Raw genomic sequence first — 22,561 nt, 5'->3', positions numbered from 1 at the left:
CAGCAGTAAGGCTTTGAATACCAAAAAAATGGCGGGCTGGATATTCTCCAAGATGCTGTGTAAAACAGATAGTCTAGAGAGCACCTTCACAAGGCGTTTTGGGGGGAGATAGAATAGCGTTGTTTACCTAAAACTTCATGAAACATTTGAAAAACAACTAAAAAACCTTATATGTTAGTTTCATACTTTGACACTGGCTGCATAATTGAGATGCAGCTTCTGCTGTGCTCTTATTAATACTGGGACGACTCTCGATCTACGATTTGCGACTTTGGGCGGCACAAGCCGGCACTCAAAGCGACAGCCACCTCTAGCAGTCAACTTACGCACTGCTGACATATCTGCTCATAACCTTGAACTTCCATACCGTATGTTCGCCTCAATAGAACAGCAGCCTCACAAAGCGTGATCTTGTTGAAATCCATTGAGCTCAATGATCATTTTCTTGTTTCCTTTTTCTGAGGCCGTGTCAAAATAAATCTCGACTTCATGTAGCAGCACCATAATCTCTCTCTTCCTTTTCACCCTCGACTCTTTCCGCGGCGCTGCGTAGCCATGAACAACTACGATCCTTCAACGGGCCAAGTCTTCCGAGAATGGACCATCCAGCGTCGGCTCAACGTCAGTTCGGATCGTGGCTGGTCGCGACGGCGTCCGTATCCTATTTTTAAGCCTCGCGGCGCTCGTGGCCCTCGATCTTTATTGGATATGGCAATTAATGTCATTGCCGACAACATTGGCGACGTATCGGAAGAGCTGCTTGGGTCGCTTCCTATTCAGCTGGTTTGGCGCATCTGGCGCTTTTTAGAGGCAAGGTTGGTGGCTCTTTATGTTTACACATGCATCCGGTTACTTGAAAACATAAACTGCGTAGTGGTTGAATTCTCAAGTCAAGGCGGTGCTGAAAGAGGGTGAATGAGCGAGGTACATCATTTACTAACATGCCGAACACCAGAGGCGTATGCTTCCATGCATGGAAACTTTTCTCTACGGTATTGCTTCGTGAGGATGATGAGAAGAGCCTTGGCCTATATCGATTCCGGCAGCATATATGTCGACCCAGTGAGGAACTAGGATGCTACATCCAGCCCCTAACATCTTTTTCAACAGAGTTCATCACCCATCTCGTGCTCAGCGGAGGGTGCCAGTTCTCTTCCCATGAGCTATTCTGCTTAACAGATATGAAAAATCTGGGCATTCTGGAGCTTATCCAACCAGCGGATGAGCTAGGTGATGTCTTTCCGGCCGTCAACGACCGCGTCGTTCGAGGCTGGACCGAGAGCGAGAATCCCTTCCCTTTATTAAGGGTTTTGAGGATATGGGGCGATCAGACGGTTACACAGCAATCCTTACGTTGGGTCGCAAAGTTCCCCTCCTTGGCACTATACGATGTCACGGGCGCGAGAGATGACTGGGCCTCTCCATTCGACGATGCTGCCGAGGCCGGCTGGGAAGTTACCGACGTCTCTGGCAGACAGGAGGGCACACTGCTGCGAAATCTCATGCTCCTCGTTCCAGATACACATATAATCAAGACGCAAGACTCAATTAAGAGCGTCGAAGCTGATTTGGTGACGCTCTGCAGCGACTCACAATGCGCCATCAAATTTGTGCCAGACCGAGAAGCGCCCCCTCTGTTGAATTATCTCACAGACACGGGCAAGAAATACATGCCCTCGTGGGATCCAGACGCGGCATCAAGGCAAGCAGGGGCTTGCCACGGCGTTGCTTTTGAGGCATGGGCTTTCTGGCTATACTCGTTCCTAGGACAGCTGAGCAGCGACATAGATATTGCGAGCCAGGGCCATTCGGTGGACCAACAAGCCGTAGCTGGACCATTTGTTTTGCCATCACGGCCCATGGCGTGCCTGTTTCTAGGACATAGTGGACGGGGAGGCATCACTTCCAAGCCAGCTTATGTGAGCCGCGGCCTGTTTTCAACCAAACGATATACGTTCACCCGCCCTATGGATACGAGCCGCTACAAGACGGACGCATCTCGAGACCAGCTTCAGAAAGAGCAAGAGCCGGAGCCGGAGCCGAAAGCAAGATCGGCTTCGATAACATCGATCCAATCGAAATCATCGCTGAAGATGCGCAAGAGAAAGCAGCTGCATGACATGCTGCAGTCACTTTCTGGGTGATGGATGACACATGGCTGATGAGAAGCAGCCATCTCACAAAGCAGCGAGGAATTATAAACTACGAATTTACGAATCCCCGATTTCAGCCCTTGTTCCGAACAAATCCCCCAGCAGAATTGCCAGTAAGTTCATCTAGACAAGTAAGGCATCGGAAGGCCTATCAATTAAAATGGGTGATATAGGCCGTTATGTGCCGCCGAAAAATTTTTCTCGCCCAAACGCAACCTCGAAAGGAAGTACAGGGAAAGAGGGTAAGCCAGCGGAAAACAATCATCTATCCTCCAGTTTCCCCTCCAAGCGCATCCATAGGGTTGTCGACACGCAGAGTGAATTTGAAGGAATATTTCTAGTAGGTTTCACTGAAGAAGAAAAGAAAAAAGAAGAGGAAAGAAAAATCTTCGGCCGGTGGTTTTATGTGCCTGGGCGTTGGTGGAGCGGCTGGGTAGCTTCGGAAAAACGTGGCTGCGGTTCGCGAGCATCGACCCATATTATTTTTTTTCTTAGCCGTTTTGCTAAGAGTCAGCCTTGTGTGACTCACCAACTGCAGAGCTCGAATTACGAATTACAGGGCTTTGCATCGTGGTAGTGCATATTCGTGGGTTGATGTTGTTCAATTTTACGACGGCTCACAAGTGGCTGTAGGTTGTTGTTTCTTAAAACAGAGATAATGCTAAAGCCAAAATCGTAATGCTAACCGGTGTGAAAGATGGCTGTCATATCAAGCGAGATCCAGCTTGTGATGCTTGGCCTGCAAGCCAGCCAATCATCTATCGTCTGTTTTACGTCTTCTGCATGTTTTAGTACCTTAGATAGCCCAGGTACCTTGGTGATACAACTCAATGACGTGGCTGGATCAATATATGGTGCTACCTAGAACTGGATAAGCCGCTTCAATCTTTTGGCTCGTGTCATTTGTTTTACCGAAAAAGAAAGCACTGTGAGTCATCCAAAGTGATCTTGCATCACGCTTCAAGCAAAAGATCCTTTTTGATGCCAGTAGAAATTGTAATCTCTTTCCCTACATCCCACGGCATCAGACAAGGCTGAGCTGTACCTCCAAAGTACCCCGCTACCCCGCCTCGCCGGCACTGACAACTCGGAATTCACTTCAATCTTATCGACGGTGGCTGATTTAAAGGGAGTTTTCCTATTTAAGCTCTGAGCTCAGGCAAAGTCGGAATTTACGCCAAATCAAAGCACTTCACCTCTCAGGTTTCAACCACTCTTCTCTTTCATCACCATCATCATCATCCAAGATGGCTGGCGGTGCCCCTGGAGCGAGCTCACGCGGCCGTGGTGGCAAGTTCAGAAAATTCACCAGAGGAGGTAAAACGAACCTATTTACAGCGACAAAAGACGAGGCCTTCATTTGCTAATATGTAGTCATCTCAAACTAGGCGGCAAGCACTTCTCTCGCAATCTTCAACCTCTCGACTCCGAAGGCAATGCAGTGAGCATGTGGAGCGAAGAAGGCAAGCAGAAAGACGACGAGTCCGAAGAAGAATCCGAAGAGGAGTCTGAAGAAGAATCCGAAGAGGAAGAGGACAGCAAGGCCCCAGCCCAAGTCACCGAAGCCAACCGCGAGGACCGAAGAGCCCAGAAGAAGGCCCGGAAAGAGGCCGCTATAGCGAAGGCAAAGGCTGCTGCGGTCGAAGTCGGCGACATGCCCCCTTCAAGCGACGAGGAAAGCGACGACGGAGATCTACCTGCCAACCCAAACCACTCTTCATCAGCCCGTAAGCAGGCTAGCAAAAGCTCGGATGTTGAAGAGATCACCGCAGGCGTAAAGAAGCTGCCGGCAAGTCGGCGCGAGAGAGAAGCGGCTGAGGCGGCGGCCGCAAAGGAGAGATACATGAAGCTACATGCCGAGGGCAAGACGGACGAGGCCAAGGCGGATATTGCCCGTCTCAAGGCCATCCGTGCACAGCGCGAAGCTGATGCTGCTAGGAGACAGGTAAGAACATCCCTCTTACACAAATCCCAATTTTTTTTTTCCCTTTCCAGCATGAAGAACTCGTGCTTTAGAAAGCTAACCATTGAATTTCTATCTATCAGGCTGAGAAAGAAGAAAAGGAAGAGCGAGACAGGGAAAGGAAAGCTGAGATTGAAGCCAGAGAAGCCAAATTGCGAGCACTGGCTGCTGGAGCTCCTGCTTCAAAGAAGAGCAGTAAAAAGAAATAAATGGGAGAACGTTCTTGTAGCTTTAGCTTCTTCGTGGATATCCTGGCTTACCAGATATGGACTGCTATATCCGATACATATTCTTCATAACTTTGAGATATTGCGGAACGATGTTATCCAGGGCATACTTGGATTTGCTGAATATACCTACAAATCAAGACCAAATTGTTCACAAAACTGTTTAACAAGTGCTTTGTGCAGTGGTGTGGTCTTTTCCCCAGGCAGGATACTATGCCCCGATTATGTCCGTCTGACAGCACCAAGAGATATCATACCGGCTAGCATTTCTATGCTTCTATTGCCTCTACTAATACTTTTGGATCGATGATGCTCTCGTGATCCGTGCTTTATATGAGAAGCGTACCTAGATAGAGCGCGTACCTCGAAAATGCGCATTAACACGTGCTTAACGCCTCGATTCATAGGTGTAATCTCTTGCTATTTCTGACGCATCTATGCACTTGCCACCATCTCTCAATGATACATCAAACCGTTTTTTTTTTTTTTTTTTTTTTTTTTACTTCTTCTTCTTCTCTCCCTCCCTTATCGCTACCAGCACTTTTTGCGGTTCTGCATCAATCCAGGCACTAAGCCGCTACCCCACAGCGAAATTCGCGGTACTGTAGTGGAAAGGCGAAAAAAAAAATTGGGCACCCCAAAAAAAAATTCAGGAAATTTCCTAAGCAAGACATTGGCAGAAAAAAAAAAGCATCACTTCACACCAACCACCAGCTATCATCTTTCCATTTTCTACCTAATCGGCCGCGGATAATCCCACGCCGTCGCCAGAACTCAACTTCTAGGCGCCTTTTATTGGCATTAATTTCTCTTCCTTTTATTAGCTTATTATCGCCGTTCTCTCTTTCGTGATATTATAATACCAAGATGGCAGAATCATTGCAGGTTCGTTTGAACGCTCTTTTGCTCACTCCAGCCTGGATAAACGCCCAGAAGGAGGATGGCAGCGATAATCTGTTGCAATTATAAGCTGACATCACTGTTAGGATCGCTTGCGCGATCATGCAAAGGCATTCGATGGCTTGCTGAGTCTGATTCCTGCCAAGATGTATTATGGGGAAGATACGAGCGTACGTTGACCGATCCATTCCTACGAACATGATTCTCTCGATCGAGTGGATATCTGGATTTGACTCGCGCCTATTGTGTGTATGGAGCGATGACAGAACCAAGGCTGACGTTGGCAATGTATAGGACCAATGGCAAAGAGAGAAGCAGACGAAGCAGGAAGCCGCAGCTGCCCGCCGAGCTAAGCTAGATCCCGACAGTGCTCTGAACCGCAGCGCCAAAGAAGAGCTGGAGGAGCGAGCCAAGAGCAAGCGAAAGCTGAGGCAAATGGAGCAAGAGGAGAATGTGCCCGAAGAGGAAGAGTATGAACCTGTCGCTGGCGTCGAGGCTGAGAAGCCTCTTGAAGGCTTGAGGAAGCAGAACCCTGAAACTCCTCATAAGAAGTCAAAGACCAATGGCAACGTGGAAGCCAAGAGTGAGGATGAGGATGAAGATGAGGCAGAGGGAGCCGCAGACACGTCAAATCTATCAAGAAGAGAGCAGAAGCGAGCCGCAAAGCGAGAAAAGAAGGCTGAGAAGAAAGCCGAGAAAAAGACCAAACAAGAGACAGGCGAACCACAAACTCCAGCCAAAACTCCAGCTAAGACACCAGCCAAGACACCAGCCAAGACACCGGTAAACGACGCTGCCGAGGCTGCTCCTACGCCTGCCACAAAGAAACAGAAGAACAAGAAAGCTGCCAAAGAAGTAACCACACCTTCAAAACCTCAGCCGACTCCATCAAAATCAGAAGAAACTAAAGTCGATGACACTGATAAAGCCGACGATCGGATGGAAGGTCTTGACACAACACTAGACTTCTCTGGGCTGCAGAGAGAAGATGATGGCAGCGCTCCCGACTCTGAACCACATTCTCCCACCTTCGATTCCAACGAGACTGCCAACGGCCAACCCGCACCGGCAGAGCTCGCCAGCACAACCACATCCATCTCCTCCATTGCCCCGTCAGAAAAGCCGAAGCATATCAAGATCCCTGCAGACACCGAGGCTCTGAGGGCTCGTTTAGCTGCCAAGATTGAGGCTCTCCGCGCGGCCAGAAAGGCAGATGGAACAAATGGCAAGCCTATTCGCACAAGACAGGAACTCATCGAAGCGAGAAGAGCAAAGGAGGCACAGCGCAAAGCACATAAAAAAGAACTAAGAAAATTGGCAAAGGATGAGGAGCAGAGGAAGCGTGAAGAAGCCCTGGCATCTAACTCCCCTGGCGTTATGAGCCCCAATGTTAGCTTTGACGATACCCAGGGTGGCTTTTCCTTTGGACGCGTAGCATTTGCAGATGGAACACAAATGTCCCATGATCTGAGCTACTTCCTCAACAGAGGCAAAAAGAAGGGTCCTTCAGATCCCAAGACTGCTCTTCTCAAGGTCCAGAACGAGAAGAAGCGGATAGAAGAGCTCGACGCCGAGAAGCGCAAGGATATCGAGGAGAAGGAGGTCTGGCTGAACGCTCGTCGCCGCGCCGAGGGTGAGAAGGTCCACGACGACGAGGCCATGCTCAAGAAGGCCGTCAGGCGCAAGGAAGCCAACAAGAAGAAGAGCGAAAAGGCATGGAAGGAGCGCGCCACTGGCGTAGCCCAGGCCCAGCGGGAGAGGCAGAAGAAGCGTGAAGAGAACATTAAGCAGCGCCGGGAGGACAAGCTGCTAAAGCGCTCAGGCAAGAAGAAGAAGGGCGGTGCTGGAAAGAAGAAGGGAGGACGACCTGGCTTCGAAGGAAGCTTTGGAGTTGGCGGGAAAAAGAAATGATGAAGATGGCCGGTGATTCGATAGCTTCTGTTGTACCAATATCATGGCCTGGCCCCTTCATAACGGTATTTTCCCTTTGGAGTCGTCTCGTCCTTTGTTTCATTATTTCTCGTATCCGGGTTTTTTCTACTCATATCTGTTTGGGATTCATCTACATCAAGGCGAACTAGCGTCGGAGGCGCAAGGCATGGCATCAGTTCAAATGTTTGACCGTATGGAGGTAGGGGGGAGGAGGGGATGGGAGGCAAATATAGGGTCATTTGAGGTTATGTATAGGCCATTTGGGGATGGGCTGCAATGTATGCTGGTTGTGTTGATAAAAAAAAACCCTTCCTTCTCATTAACCCAGCCGACGAAAAGTTTTTAATACTACATACACTAGAGAAGGGAAAGGAATTAGTAGTTGAGAATATCGTTTGAGTTAGATAAAAAAAAAAGCTGTAAAATTTGACGCCATACATTGCGTTCTCCTTTAAATCAATCACCATTACAAAAATAAATTTCATACGCAAAGCCATACATAAGTACAGGGGAAAGAGACGCACAATCCATCCTCCAAGCTCTTCTTAATTTCCTCTCCCTCTTCCCATATTTTTCCCATACCGCCCCTCCGCTTGCAATTTCGGAAGAAGAAGAAAATTAAAAAGAAGCAAAAAAACAAGAAGCAAAAACAAAAGAAGAAGAAACAAATAAAATTAAAATAAAAAAAAGCTAGGGCGTATTCGCTTTCCCGGATCTCTCTTCTTCTGCTTTCCCTTTTTTTCTTCCCTTTCCTTTTAAATTCCCTTCTCATAATAAAAATCCTTCGTCTGTCTTTCTCTCCCGTTGCGCGCATGGTCGTATTTTCATTCAGCCGTTATTTCTTCGACCAAATAGCAAAAATAAATAGGAATAAATAGATGAAAAGGGATGAAAACTCTCTCTCTATTTCCACTTCCCCCCTTTTCCCCAAGATAAAATGACAAACAAGGCAAAAGATTTTGGGAGTGTGCTGTTTCAGAAAGTGTGAGAGAGCAAGTAGGGAGGGTCAAAGGTATGTATAATAGAATGAAATGGGGAATCGAATGGCCTTTTACTCTTATTCTGTCATCATTATAAAGTCGAATTAGGGGAGTGTTCGTAGCGGGGTTTCAGTTCTCAAGAGCCTCGTCTGGTTTATAGAAGGGAGTCGAGTCGGGTGAAGACGCTCAGGCAGGCTGCGACGATTTCGAGCTGCAGATCCTTATCCTTTGCCTTGTTTACCTCCTACACCACCACATCATTAGCATATAATTACGCGCAAAAGATGGCAAAATGGAACACCAAAAAGATTGGGAATGCTTACCTCGGCAATAACCTGAGGCAAGTTGGCTCCGATGCCATTGCCCGTAGCCTTCTTTCCAAAGGGGAACTGGCTGTAATCCGCCAGCAGCTCGTCTGTCTGAGCAAACGCCCGCTCTCTAGCCTCGTGGCCGAGCGTAGACAGCGCATTCTCCAGGACGTTGGCGGCGTAGGCGGCGCACACCATGGTGACGGTGCGCAGGTAGCGGAATTCGAGGTTCTCGGGGAGGAATTGGCTGCCGTTGAGGACGACGGTGCGCTGGGTGAGGACGTTGCGCACGCGACGACGGATTTCCTCCTTGGCACCGCCGTCGGCGACGGGGTGGGTGGCCATGTCGAAGAGAAGGAAGTTACGCTTCTCCGTCCGTAGGATGCCCTTGTCGACCAGGCCCTTGGCTAATCGTTCACGAACCTGCTTGAGCTGGTATCCTATCTTCATCAAGTTCCAAGTTTCACCTAGTAAAAGAGAAGGGGGCGCGTTAGTTGCCATTGATCATGTATATATATGTTATGTCGCTGTCGCTCTTGAAAAAAAAAAGAGTATTGTTGGCGAGGGGGGAGAGAAAATAGAATTGGAGAGCAGGGGTGTAATACCGCTCATCAAGTCAATCCAGGAGCTAACGCTCATCTTTTCGCTCTGCTTCATCATCTTGAGAGCCTCGTCAAGCAGCACCTCGCCAGTGAGGGTATCATCAATCACTTCAATATTTCGATCGGCCAGGGGAAATCGTCGCCGCGCCGGGTCCTTCTCCATGGCGATGCGCCCGCGGAAGGCCAGCTCGAGCACAATGCATCCTCGGAGCGCGTAAGAGATGTTGTCGTTCCAGAAGGAGAGGTACCCCTAATTGTCAGGCTGGGTCAGCAATTGGTCTCGCCACATATGGCTCCTCTGCATACTTGTTTGTCCTTGAGGCCAAGCAGCAGCACCTCCTCCATCATGGTCAGTTTGGGCTGCTTGCTCCGCTCGGCGGACTCGCTAATGTCTCGAGGGTCGAAGGCAATCTTGTGGCCATTCTCGCCGCTCTCGTAGCTCGTCTCCGGGCCGTTGTCTCGAACATCTCGGGTCGAATTGGTTCTCGAGACACCGTTGCTGCTCTCGCCCTCAGCGGCAGCAGCACCGCCCGCGCCGCCCGCGCCGCGACGCCGCGTCAACCCCGATGAAGACATGCTGACGGCTCGTTACAGAGTGGCAGCTGCAGTGGAGGCACGATCGATGTAGGGAGGATGCGCCGATTCAGTCGTCGAGGATCGATGGTTCGAAGGAGTCCAGCCCCAGACCAGACTCAAGTCGGTGAGAATCGGCGTGCGAAGCAACGAAGCAACGGCCGGCGAGGGGTGTTTTAAAAGTCGAGGAAGCAAAAGAACCCCAAGCCAATGCTGGACAGCGCTGTCATGCACAGAGGAAAAGGTATGGTCTGGCAAATCTGCGAAAGGTCCACAGGCGTCTCGCAGGAGAGATGAGGTCCCTTGTGGTGGGCCGCGTTAATTCGTCCAGTCCTGAGGCTCTTGTGCGGCAGCGGCAGGGGTCAGTGCGTCCTTGGGGGATTCCAGCGCCACAGCGAGCGCCATAGCGCTGCCGCACAGCTCGAAAGGCCTATTGACGAGCCGGGCTACGGGGCATCTACGAGGTATAGCGCATTTCACGACACGCTGGAGGCGCTAACAGTATTTGGAGGGATGTTTCAGCAAACTTTGGGGGGACGATCATTAGGAGCAGCGAAAATGGGGCAAGCCGCGTGTACCACTGCGCAATTAGGGCGGTATGTGTGTGTCCCTGGTCTTCGGCGCAAGCTGTGAGATTTTAGAGGAGGAAAAACGTCAAAAGTCGATACGAAACATCTGAGGCGATGGGATCTAATACGAACTTGTTTGGTGGGGGAACAGAGGGCTGTGTCGTCGTCTTGATAAGTCTCAGACATACTGAATTGATGCAGCATCCAAGGGTGCAACTGAAGGCGCAGTTTGTTGGGCCATGGGTGACACGAATTACGCCGAGGTTGAGAGGAGAAAGAAAGAATGTATATTACTATTAAATGGAGAAGGGCTATCCGCAGTGCTATTATTAGACGGCCGTATCTCGTACGTCGGTGCAATTGCTTCTTTATAGCATCCTCCAACCCCCTTTGCGCTGTTATTATTGCTGTTTATTGCTCGTCGCCGTACATCGCTGCTGCGCACGTGCTGGACTTCAGTTCGGAAACTGCCCCATTCGGCAGGCCCTCTTGTCGACGGGAAGCCACGCAAAGGCGCACGACTCCACTCACAACGTCGAGAAGAGGTCTTTTTGCCTTACAATTGGTGGCTTTTCTGAGGGTATCGTGCATACGCAACGTTATAATGCGATCACTTTGCTAATATAGTTATTTTAAGCAGTTACATGAACTTCTCAATATGTTCTTCCGCTGGTTCGGCAGGTTCAGTGGCTTGGGCGTGAAGGGCAGCGCGAGTGCGTGATGCCTGTGCCTTGCTCCAGCCACAGAATTACCAGGGAGCATTATAAAGATGCTTTCAAGTACCTCTATGTCATCTTGGCTATATCAGATCATGTCAACCAAGGGTCTTTACCATATATATCGTTCCAATATGGCAGTCCTTTGTGGAGATAGACGGTGGCCGGGCAGCTGTGCTTCAAAGGCATCCTACCTATACAAGCAATATGCACTTCTATATACTAGACCATATATTCTAGAATATGTGTGCATATTGACTTCCAACCTGGACGTAGCACAGAGCCTACTCATGTACAAACAGATAACATATCGAGGTTCCTCTCTTTCTCCTCCTCCTTCAGGAACAGCAACATGTTCCAGATCTTGATAGACTATGCTATGCTATGTAGCGATCACAACGCCCTACTTACCTCTACATTCACAGGCAATTAGGTATTGGGTATCACTGTGCTGAAACGCCGCAGCACTCGACCGGCTGCCAGCTGCCAGCTCCCATAGCCTTATAGACCAAAATCTTTCCATCCCTATCACCAGCGACATTCCCACTTGGGGGTGGCGGATTCGGTTAAGACGAGGTCCAACCTGCGAGGGCCTTCTCAGGTTCGGCTGACGTCTTCCGTCTAGCGCTGCGCCCAGGTGCGGAACTCTCAGACACGGCCCCCAGCCCTGGATTAGTGACATCAGGCCCGGTGGTGCTTTTCCGAGCTGTGGCACCCGCAAAGAAGTACCTAAGGGGAAACCCAGGCGCGCAGTAGATTCACCGCTGGAAGTAAGAGTGGATGCTGGGCGTGGAAGACCGTTTTTTTTTTTCTTTCTTTTTTCCCTTTTTCTTGGTGGTGTTGTGGTGATCTTCTTTTTCCTTCTGTGACCGTCGTTGCGTGTTGTAGAGCATCACGATGTGCAACTATGGGTTTTGTGTCCAGCAGTACTTGAGTTCTGCTTTTGTGCTCTCAAACCCAGTCCGCTTGATGTTGCGGTTCAATTCCTGTTCGAAGCCCTTTTTTTTTTCTTTTTTTTATGCTCTTTGCTTGACCAGCAGGCTGAACCTGAACCTGGGCACCCCTTTACAGCTGTACGACCCTTGGGTGGCATTTATTGGGCGCAGTTGCAGTATTACTTGTGCATAGGCTGTTAGAATGAACTGAACTTTTTTATTATATATCCTTATCGATGCTGTAATATTGAGATATAGAAAATGTAGACAACTTGAATACATCAAATGGACGGTATGCATGTCATATGCCAATGCTCCCACATTACCGCCTTTCGTCAACTCCAAAATGTATGCAAATGCGTATTTCATTTCTTTGGCCCTATTGGCCGCCGACCAAAATATCATTCTTCATGGATTCGTACCGACAGCCTCCTTCCACAGCTCATCGAAGTTGATGTTTTCAGCCTCAAACATCTCACGGATCTTCTTCGCCGCAGCTTCTTGCTTCTCGGGGCCAAATCCTCCTGGCTGAGTTGACTCAAATTGCACAACCTCGATCCATCGGTAAAAGAGGTTTTCTTTGCCCATGGCCGTGAGCACATCTCGGAAGACAAAAATCTGTCTTCTCTTCTCATCTTCCTCGGCAGCTATGCCCATCTTGAGATCGTGGCAGATCCAGCCGTAGTCTTGGTGGAATACCAAAATGACGTTCCTAAACGCCTCGAGGGCAACCTCCTTTTTATCCACAAGCTTATGGGCCAGGACCATGAGGTTCCAGTCCAGGTCCCATTTGTCATTCATCAGCAGATAGCCAGTCTTTTGCTCCTGCAGTATGGGCGATGTTGCCTGCTGAGTATAGGCGAGCAGGATCTTTTTCGAATTGGCATCCTTGAAGATGTCGCGCAGCATCAGGTCCCAGTCTCTGCTGCGACGGACGTAAATCTCCTTGTCCCGGAATCCAACATTGAATCGCCACCGCGTCGGGTTTCCATGCGACCTGCCAAACGCAAACTCCACAGGCCACGGCCACACGAAGACAAACAGCATGAAGTCGATAAACATGACAATTCCGCGCTTCCAAACCTCCCATGCCAGCTCCGACCACGTCGCCTCCTGGAAGGGGAACGTCGTCTCGTTGGGGTGGCCCCAGAGCGACATGAGGAGCTTCCAGTACCATGGCAGGATGTGGTACATGCGCCAGGCGAACAGAGCCACAACGGCCACGTTCATGGCGACGGGTACGAGAAACATCTTGCGCTTGAAGGCCGGCGGCTTGGCGTCAATGTGCGTGATGTAGACGTGCTTCTCCGAGAGCTCGCTGATGAAGGGCGCCAGCACCTCCGGAGGGCGTTTGAACGGCGCAGGGGGGTTGCCATTGTTGCCGGATGAAGTCGATGTATTGGACGACTTCTGCTTCCCGGTTCTCTTTGAGGGAGCCATTGTGAATGTTGGCCGTTTCAAGCCTGGTGGGCGTGACTCTCAGTGGAATTGGGAACTCAGAGTCGTGCAGTTGTTTTTCAAGCAAAGTGAATTTCAGGGGACATGCGGTATCATTGGTCACAGCAAAACTCAGACTGTGACCGCTTTGTAAACTGTGTCCACAGTGAACTCGTGGTCAGCTTCAAAAAGAAAATGGGCAGGTTTAGGGATGGCAAAATTGGCTATTTACCTAATTCAAAATTGAGAGAAGCTGCTGGCTAGCATTTGTATGATAATTAAGGATCTATCCATATAGTAATACCTAGATTGTCTGTTCATATGCGCTCTTCTGGCTCAAGGCAGGGGTGTTATCAGCTGGCAGGTACAGAGTACCTCCTAGCCTGTACCTAAGTTGCTACCCGAGACGCCTAAGCTGGGTCTGCCAGGTACGAAGCAAGCTTATGATTTTGTCTTATATTGCAAAAAGCAGAAGAAAATAGGACTGACGTCTTTCATTCTTTCTTTTTATCCGTTTCTCTCTTACAATTTTGTAATAATTCAATTGAGAACTTACTTGAAGTGTAACCGTGTAAAGACTTTCTTGTAGCTACAAACGCGGACTATTTAATCCCGATATGCGTCCCCAAGTAAATTATTCCCATCTCAAGGCTTAAAAAAAAAAAAAATCCGTATCCCGCTAAGCCTAGAACAAGAGCTGTTCAACAACGACCTCTATCCATACATGCTACCCGTATCCAATGTCGACAGAAGCCTTACGTGAGCTTCTTAGATATCCGCTGCTGCAATGTTAAGGGCTCGTGCGTGGAAGGTGTGCATCTTTGCTGCCCAATTGAGCTCCGTTATACTGGCTTGGTAGCTGACATCATACGTTCCAGGATCGCAGCCATCCCTTCGTGTGCGCATTTTGCCGACAGAGTCTTGCCGTCAGTTCCCGATCACAGCATGGACGAGCCTTGTCGATTTCTGCTGCTTCATTGGAGCCCGTAAAGGCGCTGCGAGGGCACACCACCGAACGCAACGCCTCGATCGCTTGCCAAAGTCGATCGTTACATAGGACGGCATGTCTCAGCAATTCTGCGAATAATAATGAGGGACCTTCTAGGCCTGGGGGGTTCCCGGGTGCATTCTCCAATACTGGAGTGGGAGGTTGGGGCACATTTGCAAAGCCGAATACGGCATCAGGCAACTCAACCTCAACAGATGGATTGCTCCCGCACGAGCGACTAGCGAGACAGCAATCACCTGTCGTAGAGAACGTGCCGACCAAAACTGCGAATGAACCCGAGAAAAGCGTAGGAAATCGGCAAAGGAATAATGCGCAAGCCAGCAAGTCAAAGTCAGTTCTGGCCGACATCTTCAGAACAAATCGCGAGCCACGACCTCCGCCAACTCCCGAGTCGTGGTCTTCTGCGTCAAAGTCCGAGGGTGCTGCGGTCGAGAAGAAAGTCTCAACACTGTCTAATGCTTTGAATCGCCCCAGTACAGCCACTAAGGATTCATCAACAAGGTCAAACAGTAGCGTGAAGACGACTGGATGGGGCTCATTTAGTCATCGCAAGGCTGAGACAGCTACTCACACGCATGGAATAGATACTCGTGGAAATCAATCTGGCGTGTGGAGCGAAATTACGAAATCTCGAAAGCCTAAGGTCAAATCAAAGCTTGGAACAAAGCCGCATCTACATGGCCATGAATCCAAGACCTCAACTAACAAACCTCCTCAAGACCAGAAAATCCCGACTCAGGATTTTTGGAAAGAGCTGGAAACAAGGGCTACGAGCTTTAGAGGGAAAGATAAAAGCCAGAGTGAAAAACAAAAGCAATCTACCGACAGGAGAAAGAGCACGCAGGCTGATCGGGACCAGTGGGAAGAAGCAGCTACACCTATACGAAAAGCTGAGGATAGTGCTCAGCCCCAAAAGCAAAGACGGAAGTCGAGACTTGAGCTTGAAGAGGAGGAGGAGCCCGTGAAGACTCGATCCAAATCAAAGGCAAAGAAGTCCCAAAGAGAAACACGAGCCGCTGAAGATGACGAGTGGGATGACGAGGCCGTACACCGCTGGGAGCAGAAGCAACGTCGGAAGGCGGAGAAAGAGGCGCTAAAGCAGCAGGCCGCTCAAGCAGAGGCACAAACCATTCCCATATTCCTTCCAGAATATATCAGTGCATCAAACTTGTCAAAGGCTCTGAAACAGAATGTGGCCCCTTTCCTGCATGATATGGAAGAGATGGGCTTCGAGAATATCACAAGTGATACAATCTTCACTGGTGAGACGGCGGCCCTGATTGCAATGGAATATGGCTTTGAGCCAACTGTTGATACCGGATCGCTTCGAGATCTCAGACCCCGACCATTGCCGGAAGATGTCTCGAATTTGCCCTCTCGTCCTCCTGTCGTTACAATAATGGGCCACGTCGACCACGGTAAAACTACTCTCTTAGATTGGCTTCGGAAGTCTTCAGTCGCAGCACAAGAGCATGGCGGAATTACCCAGCATATTGGTGCTTTTATCGTGAAGATGTCATCCGGCAAGTCCATCACATTCCTCGATACTCCTGGCCACGCCGCTTTCTTATCCATGCGCCAGCGAGGGGCAAACGTGACAGACATTGTGGTTCTTGTCGTTGCCGCGGATGATAGCGTCATGCCCCAGACTCTTGAGGCTTTGAAGCATGCCACAAGTGCAAAGGTGCCCATTATTGTCGCCATCACAAAGGTTGACAAGGAAGATGCTCGCATTGACCAAGTCAAAGCAGACCTCTCTCGCCACGGAGTCGAAATTGAAGATTACGGTGGCGATGTGCAAGTTGTCTGTGTCAGCGGAAAAACAGGCCAGGGCATGGAAGATTTGGAGGAGAATATTGTCACGCTCTCTGAAATCCTCGATGTCCGAGCTGAAGATGACGGCATGGCTGAAGGATGGGTTCTCGAGTCTAGCATCAAGCCTCAGGGCAAGGCTGCAACAATTCTGGTCAAGAGAGGAACTCTTCGCCCAGGAGATTTGATTGTTGCCGGCAAGACTTGGGCGAGAATCCGTGTGCTGCGTAACGAAGCTGGCCTCGAGCTGAACTCTGCTCCTCCAGGAACACCAGTAGAAATTCTCGGCTGGCGAGAACTACCCTCAGCTGGTGAGCAAGTTCTTCAGTCTCCTGACGAAGCCAAGGCCAAGACAGCGGTTGAATATCGCCAAGAGATGGCTGGGCGTGAGCAAAGCTCTATCCAGCTTGCTGAGCAAGAGCAGCGGCAGCGAGAAAAAGTGGCAGCAGATGCTGCTGCTACCGAGACGGAAGGAGCTTCAAAAGCGACCGCTGGGGAGTCGACTACGACAGGAATCTTCACCCAAAACTTCACTGTCAAGGCAGACGTGGTTGGATCCGTGGAAGCCGTTTGCGGAACTGTCTTGGAGCTGGGCAGCCATGAAGTGCAGCCCAAGATTCTGCGATCCTCTGCTGGCCAGATTACGGAATACGACATTGACCACGCGGCGACGTCTAACAGCATAATCATCAACTTCAACTGCACCATCCCACCGCACATTAAGCAACGAGCGGAAGAGGCCAAGGTCAAGATTCTTGATCACAAGGTCATCTACCATGTCATCGATGATGTGAAAGCGGCACTGTCCGACCTATTGCCCATGAATGTCACTTTCCGCGTCAACGGCGAAGCCGACGTGCTACAAGTATTCCCCATCAACTTGAAGAAGCGTGTGTTTAGAAACATTGCCGGTTGTAGAGTCCGAAACGGTTCTATCAAGAGGTCGTCTCGCGTCAAGGTCATCCGCCGTGGCGAGGTAATCTACGATGGTATGTATTATCACCTTCATTCACATATTGCTATCACTTTTGAGGATATTATTATCAGAACAGCAGTACTAACAGCTAGGATAATAGGCAAGATAGACACTCTCAAGCACGTAAAGAAGGATGTTCAAGAGATGGGTAAAGGAACGGAATGCGGTATCGGCTTAGAGGAATTTGATGGTTTCCAAGCGGATGATCAGATCCAGACGTATGAGGAGATTAAGGAGAGGCGAAGTTTGTAAAACACATTCCCCTCAAAAATTATTCGGTCGGTTATGATGGTATATAGACGTGTAGATATATTGTACGATATGGATGGACATGTACTACTATACTGGATGCTCAGAGGATGCTCTTCTCATCCATGAATTGCTTTTGGGAAGCTCCAGAAAAAAGAAACGAATAAAATGACGAAGTTTCACTTAAAGGAAGATTTTATACATCTTCAAGAAGAGGAAAAACAAAAGCGCATTGGCAGCGAGTGACTTGGTTTGTATTATATGAGCCACTACCATCTACTTGGCGCAGAAACCACATTCGACGAAAACGTCTTGGTCGTAATCGCCGCCCTCGCCCTCTCCTTCTTTAACTTGTCCAGCCCTATCCGATCGGTAATGGGGGTCGCAGCAATAATGTTATCAAATTCATCGTCCTCGCCATCTCCACCCTCCCCATCGCTGTTGTCGCTGTCATTGCTGTTTTCATTGTCAGAGTCTGGTTCAATGTCCAGATCTGCTTTGAATCTAGATTGCTGCGGACGGGGTATTGATGCGGGTTTCTGCTTTTCATCGGTGTTTGGGTTGGGATTGGTAAAGGTTTTGGAGGCGAGGACTTTGCGGCGGATTTCTTCCATTGCGGCGTCGTCGTCGCTGTCGTCTGAGAGGGCATATGGGTCTTTATCTTCGTCTTCGTCGTCTTCTCCTTCTTTTGTCTGGTCCTTTTTATTGAGTGGCTTTTTGCCTAGATATATGCCATCGATGCTTCCCTCCTGTTCTGAATTCTCTTCCTCGTCTGAGCTCTCTTCATCGTCTTCTTCGTCTTCGTCTTCGTCAGAGTCTACTGGCGCTAATCTGTTGGTGTTCCCTCTTGTCCACATATCGTCTTCACCCTCTTCTCTGCTCTCGGCGTATTCCTGCTCCAGCCTCTCCATCCACTCCTCTTCCGTCCTCTTGACGCCAGCTTCATCTGCGCAGGCCGCGTACTTCTTCAACAATGTCGAGTTGATCTCCAAGAAGGACGGTCCGTACGAGAAAGGCGCCAAAATCTGCTCTGCCCAGTCTGCATGTCCGCATATGTAGAAAGCCGCGGCTAGTGCCTCGACGCAGTTCAGCCTCCACGGCTTTCCGTAGTTGACGGTGTTGGCAGCAACGAGATACGGCAGCAATCGCTCGCACTTTCCGCCGACCTTGTTCCATTGAACCTCCTTGGTGCGTGCCCACGAGCATTCCACCACGGCGGCGCCAAAGTGGTCCATGAGCTCGCGGTCTGCCGGCGAAACGACCTTCTTGCCGTTGGGAGTGATGATGACTCCGCCGTGGCGCTGGCCGAGATGCAGCTCGCGCATCATGCCCAGCTTCATGAGCTTCTTCCCCGAGCATCGCTTGGGGTCGCAGTGGCCCAGATCCCAGCAGGCGGCCTTGAAGGCAGGGCGGCCGACAGAGCCCTCAGCGCCGTCGTCGTTCTGATGGCGGGGTGGGCGAGCAGGACCACCGCCACGGCCGCCGAATTTCTTGCCTCTGCCGGCGAAGTCTTTCTTGTGTCGCACCATTTTTGGTTGTCTGTGGGTTGTGAATCGTAGCTGGTTCCGGCTAGCTGAAAGAAATGGCGAGGATTTGGCTTGAAAAGATAGGAAATAGAGTCGAGTGGTGGCTTGATGATGTAAGGGAAGGTTTTTTTTTTTTTCCTTATCGGAGTTAGCAAGGTTCGGTGCTTCTCACGATACAGCGCGCCTAGATCTACCCCTCCATTGCAGTCTGGGATACCCTGTAAAAGAGACGATGGCAGTGCAAGCAATTGATGGCTACGTACTGGGTATTCAATCAATAAAGCTGGAGCATTTAATAATTCATAGTACAGCTAGATAAAGCACAAGGTGTGTAGGTACACAAGAAGATAATGGTTAATCCGTTATGAGTGTGACGTACTGAGAATACAAGCGTAAATCCAGGAAATCAAAGGATGAAAGATAATAATGTGGAAGAGCCGCGTCTATTTCATGTACAATTTGATACCAAGTCATTGACCATCAATTAGCATTCAACGACACTAATAGGCATACAGATGTGTATTTTCGAATATATCCTCCCATATTAATCAGTACCTACAGCATGCTTTGATTTCTAGATATCCACTGCAATATTCGCAACTTTAAGCAGCGCCGTGTTACTGACCACAGCGCTCGCTCCGCTGGTGACCAAACCCCGGATAACTACATAAATCGCGGCCACTAGCAGGTAGCGGTAGCAACACAGCCATTGCAGGCACCACCACGGCAAACGAACCACTGGCGCCCATTTCGCTGCTGCCTCTCCTCTCCGCCACACAGTGACCACGTCGCCAGAGCAGAGGCGAATGGATGAGCGAATCTCGTCCAAACCGGCGTTTACACTGCGGCGTTGAAGGAGCTGCGAACAGGCACCGCTTACGAGGTACGAGACAGTCGCTCGGATCCCGCACCAGCTCCGGCCACGTCGGCGTCCTTGGCCTTGTTTCTGACTCGAGAATCCAGCTTTTGCAACTTCCGAGCTCTTCGACTCACGACCCCAATCGCTGCTGTAATCGATCGAGCCAGCAGCAAGAGAAAGAACTGATATACAATACATCCTCCTGTGCAGCTCCAGTCCGAGGCCGACCCCGCAGGCCAGCTCCCCTTCACTTCATCAAGCTCCCACTAGACCATCGCAGCGCAATATAACACAAGATGGAAGCTGCTTCTGCTCGCGCCGCGACTCGCGATCGCTGGGGCGATGCTGGCCGCTCTTCTTCTCAGCTACTGCGCTTCATCCAGGGAGCCTGCAGTCCCGAAAACTACGAGCCCAACCTGGCGCTTAATCTCGAGATTTCAGACCTCATCAACAGCAAGAAAGGCACCGCCCCTCGCGAAGCTGCTACGGCCATTGTCGGCTTCGTCAACCACCGCAACCCCAACGTTGCTTTGCTGGCCCTCAGCCTGCTCGATATCTGCGTCAAGAACTGCGGCTATCCCTTCCACCTGCAGATCAGCACAAAAGAGTTCCTCAACGAGCTGGTGCGGAGATTCCCGGAGCGTCCTCCAATTCGACCGACCCGCGTTCAGAACAAGATCCTTGAGCTGATTGAAGAATGGCGCATGACGATTTGCGAGACGAGCCGATACAGAGATGACCTGGGCTTCATCCGGGACATGCATCGGCTACTCAGCTACAAGGGCTACATGTTCCCGGAGGTGCGGAGGGAAGATGCTGCCGTGTTGAATCCTAGTGACGTGAGTTGCTTTGTCTTCACCTTTGCTAGCAGAACAGTTACGCACCCTTTTATATACATATCTACCTCGCGTCCATATGGGACCTGGCTGCTAGATATGACATGTCAGCAATGCTAATTGATTTGACAATAGAACCTGAAATCGGCCGAGGAGATGGAAGAAGAGGAGCGAGAGGCGCAATCAGCCAAGCTACAAGAGCTTATCCGCCGAGGCACCCCCGAAGATCTCCAAGAAGCCAACCGTCTAATGAAAGTCATGGCCGGTTACGACACCAGGTCCAAGACGGACTATCGCGCCAAGGCTGCCGAGGATGTTGGCAAGATCCAAGCCAAGGCTAGGCTACTAGAGGAACGCCTTGAAGCGTTCAGGCCCGGAGACAAAATGGAAGACGGCGACGTTTTCAGCGAACTCGCTGCCGCTTTGCAGAGCGCCCAGCCCAAGATCCAGAAGATGTGCGAAGAAGAGTCGGACGATCACGAGGCTGTGGCCAGGCTGCTGGAGATCAACGACAGCATACACCGCACAGTTGAGCGGTACAAGCTTATGAAGAAGGGCGATATGGACGGCGCTGCCAAGATTGCTGCCGGCGCACCCCCGCCATCGCACTCAGGAGCGCCAGCATCGGCGGCAAACGAGCTGTCACTAATAGATTTTGATGGCGATGCCGCGCAGAGCAACGGCAGCAACGGTGCAGGCGGTGCAGGCTCATCGCAAGCTGGTGGATTGGAGAATGATCTCCTTGGCCTGGACATTGGCGGCCAATCGAGCACGTTTGGACAGGGCGGCAACATTGCTCTAGGATTTGGAGCAAACCAAAGTAAGCAGTGCAGTGCCAACTAATCTTGAAAGCGGTTTACTCTAACACATTATTTCTTCATCAGATATCCCTGGACCGGCGCTCCTCTCATCTTTAACCCAAGGAAGCACCGCCAGAGGAGCCGGACAGAATGACACACCCCCTCCATTCTCTCAGTTCGCCTCCTTTACGTCTCCTCCCGCCTCCCAGTCCGCTACGCCTCAACCCAACTATCAGCAGCAGACATCACCACCGCCAGCCGCCTCTAATGCCTTTGCCTCATTTACTACCAGCCCACCCCCGCCAAAGCCCGCTGCTGTCTCCAACGACGATGATGAGTGGAATTTCTCATCTGCCCTGCCGACGGAACAAGCCCCAGCCAAGCCTACGGAACACAAGGGTACTGCTGGCAACTCCAGCTTAAGAACCGACTTTCTGGCGAAGCGAAGCACAGCAGTCAGCAACGCAATCAACATTGTCTTTGCCTTTTCCAACAACACTGCGCAACCTATTAATGAGCTTCACTTCCAACTAGCCGTCACAAAGGTTAGTTCAACACCTCCCCCCTTCCCGCCCTAACTTTTGGCCTTACTTCGAACTTGTGAACTAACCTTGCTTTTCACTCCACACAGGGCTACGAACTCCAACTCAAACCCCAAACCGGCCGCGCCCTCTCCCCCAAGCAGAGCCGCGGCGTCACCCAAGAAGTCGACGTCTGGCACGCCGGCAACAGGAACCAGCGAGTCGAATCCGTCAAGCTGCGCTGGCGGGCGTCATACAAGGTCGGCGAGGAGATGAAGAATGAGATGGGCGAGATTGCTGAGTTTAGCCTTGCGTAAAAAAGATGATCTTAGCGTTTTTTTCCCCCCATGTCCTTTATTAAAGAACAGGGGAAAAAAAAGTATATTACTATTACATTCTTTATTTATATGTGAATTTGCTTTTTTAAATAATACGAAAGGTGGGGGGGAGATGGAAAAGAAGAATGCTTATTTTTTTGTCTCCCTGCCTGTATGTATTTATTTTACTTAGTAAGGTATTTAGGTGTACAGGACAAGTGCTTGGAGAATACTCCGTACTACCTCTACTAGAAGGAGAGGTTCGTTGGGCGGTGGCATAGCGCTTAAAGATTTTTTTTTGGAACAAATACTTTTTTCAATACAAATCTCTTCATTGCCTGTATTTTAATGTAGAGCTGAA

General features: G+C 50.1%; 10 protein-coding genes across 10 annotated transcripts; 6 read left to right on the top strand and 4 right to left on the bottom strand.

Moving 5' to 3' along the window:
* Positions 1-555: 555 nt before the first annotated feature.
* Positions 556-2,144, top strand: TrAFT101_003246 (uncharacterized protein; the record flags this gene model as incomplete). Its single annotated transcript, XM_024903525.1, has 2 exons — positions 556-815; positions 956-2,144. 2 exons carry the CDS (start codon positions 556-558, stop codon positions 2,142-2,144), a joined length of 1,449 nt encoding a protein of 482 aa, XP_024764378.1.
* A 10-nt stretch (positions 2,145-2,154) lies between these two features.
* TrAFT101_003245 (uncharacterized protein) lies at positions 2,155-2,730 on the top strand (the record flags this gene model as incomplete). The annotated part of the gene is made up of 2 exons (XM_066126830.1): positions 2,155-2,266; positions 2,327-2,730. The coding sequence occupies 2 exons, from the start codon at positions 2,155-2,157 to the stop codon at positions 2,728-2,730; spliced, it is 516 nt and encodes a 171-aa protein (XP_065982937.1).
* Positions 2,731-3,400: 670 nt separating this feature from the next.
* On the top strand, positions 3,401-4,325 carry TrAFT101_003244 (uncharacterized protein; the record flags this gene model as incomplete). Its single annotated transcript, XM_024899396.1, has 3 exons — positions 3,401-3,470; positions 3,542-4,098; positions 4,200-4,325. 3 exons carry the CDS (start codon positions 3,401-3,403, stop codon positions 4,323-4,325), a joined length of 753 nt encoding a protein of 250 aa, XP_024764376.1.
* A 655-nt stretch (positions 4,326-4,980) lies between these two features.
* Positions 4,981-7,625, top strand: TrAFT101_003243 (uncharacterized protein). Its single transcript, XM_024902368.2, has 3 exons — positions 4,981-5,228; positions 5,330-5,413; positions 5,538-7,625. The coding sequence occupies exons 1-3, from the start codon at positions 5,211-5,213 to the stop codon at positions 7,152-7,154; spliced, it is 1,719 nt and encodes a 572-aa protein (XP_024764375.2). The 5' UTR covers positions 4,981-5,210; the 3' UTR covers positions 7,155-7,625.
* A 31-nt stretch (positions 7,626-7,656) lies between these two features.
* On the bottom strand, positions 7,657-7,989 carry TrAFT101_003242 (uncharacterized protein; the record flags this gene model as incomplete). The annotated part of the gene is made up of 1 exon (XM_066126829.1): positions 7,657-7,989. One exon carries the CDS (start codon positions 7,987-7,989, stop codon positions 7,657-7,659), a length of 333 nt encoding a protein of 110 aa, XP_065982936.1.
* Positions 7,990-8,309: 320 nt separating this feature from the next.
* Positions 8,310-9,641, bottom strand: VPS74 (Vacuolar protein sorting-associated protein 74; the record flags this gene model as incomplete). Its single annotated transcript, XM_024899349.1, has 4 exons — positions 8,310-8,399; positions 8,479-8,930; positions 9,069-9,315; positions 9,372-9,641. 4 exons carry the CDS (start codon positions 9,639-9,641, stop codon positions 8,310-8,312), a joined length of 1,059 nt encoding a protein of 352 aa, XP_024764374.1.
* Positions 9,642-12,067: 2,426 nt separating this feature from the next.
* TrAFT101_003240 (uncharacterized protein) lies at positions 12,068-13,560 on the bottom strand. The gene is made up of 2 exons (XM_024910926.2): positions 13,528-13,560; positions 12,068-13,450 (listed from the first exon to the last, which is right to left on the bottom strand). Exon 2 carries the CDS (start codon positions 13,296-13,298, stop codon positions 12,267-12,269), a length of 1,032 nt encoding a protein of 343 aa, XP_024764373.1. The 5' UTR covers positions 13,299-13,450; positions 13,528-13,560; the 3' UTR covers positions 12,068-12,266.
* Positions 13,561-13,962: 402 nt separating this feature from the next.
* Positions 13,963-17,587, top strand: TrAFT101_003239 (uncharacterized protein). Its single transcript, XM_024905027.2, has 3 exons — positions 13,963-14,106; positions 14,174-17,105; positions 17,193-17,587. Exons 1-3 carry the CDS (start codon positions 14,083-14,085, stop codon positions 17,342-17,344), a joined length of 3,108 nt encoding a protein of 1,035 aa, XP_024764372.1. The 5' UTR covers positions 13,963-14,082; the 3' UTR covers positions 17,345-17,587.
* On the bottom strand, positions 17,192-19,142 carry TrAFT101_003238 (uncharacterized protein). The gene is made up of 2 exons (XM_024907689.2): positions 19,131-19,142; positions 17,192-19,005 (listed from the first exon to the last, which is right to left on the bottom strand). Exon 2 carries the CDS (start codon positions 18,868-18,870, stop codon positions 17,611-17,613), a length of 1,260 nt encoding a protein of 419 aa, XP_024764371.1. The 5' UTR covers positions 18,871-19,005; positions 19,131-19,142; the 3' UTR covers positions 17,192-17,610.
* A 455-nt stretch (positions 19,143-19,597) lies between these two features.
* On the top strand, positions 19,598-22,541 carry TrAFT101_003237 (uncharacterized protein). Its single transcript, XM_024903521.2, has 5 exons — positions 19,598-19,750; positions 19,831-20,565; positions 20,698-21,382; positions 21,447-21,907; positions 21,994-22,541. The coding sequence occupies exons 2-5, from the start codon at positions 20,023-20,025 to the stop codon at positions 22,198-22,200; spliced, it is 1,896 nt and encodes a 631-aa protein (XP_024764370.1). The 5' UTR covers positions 19,598-19,750; positions 19,831-20,022; the 3' UTR covers positions 22,201-22,541.
* The last annotated feature ends 20 nt before the right edge of the window (positions 22,542-22,561 follow it).

The sequence above is a fragment of the Trichoderma asperellum genome, chromosome 2 (assembly GCF_020647865.1).
Source record: "Trichoderma asperellum chromosome 2, complete sequence".
Lineage (NCBI taxonomy): Eukaryota > Fungi > Ascomycota > Sordariomycetes > Hypocreales > Hypocreaceae > Trichoderma > Trichoderma asperellum.
This window is presented reverse-complemented; position numbering and strand designations above follow the sequence as displayed.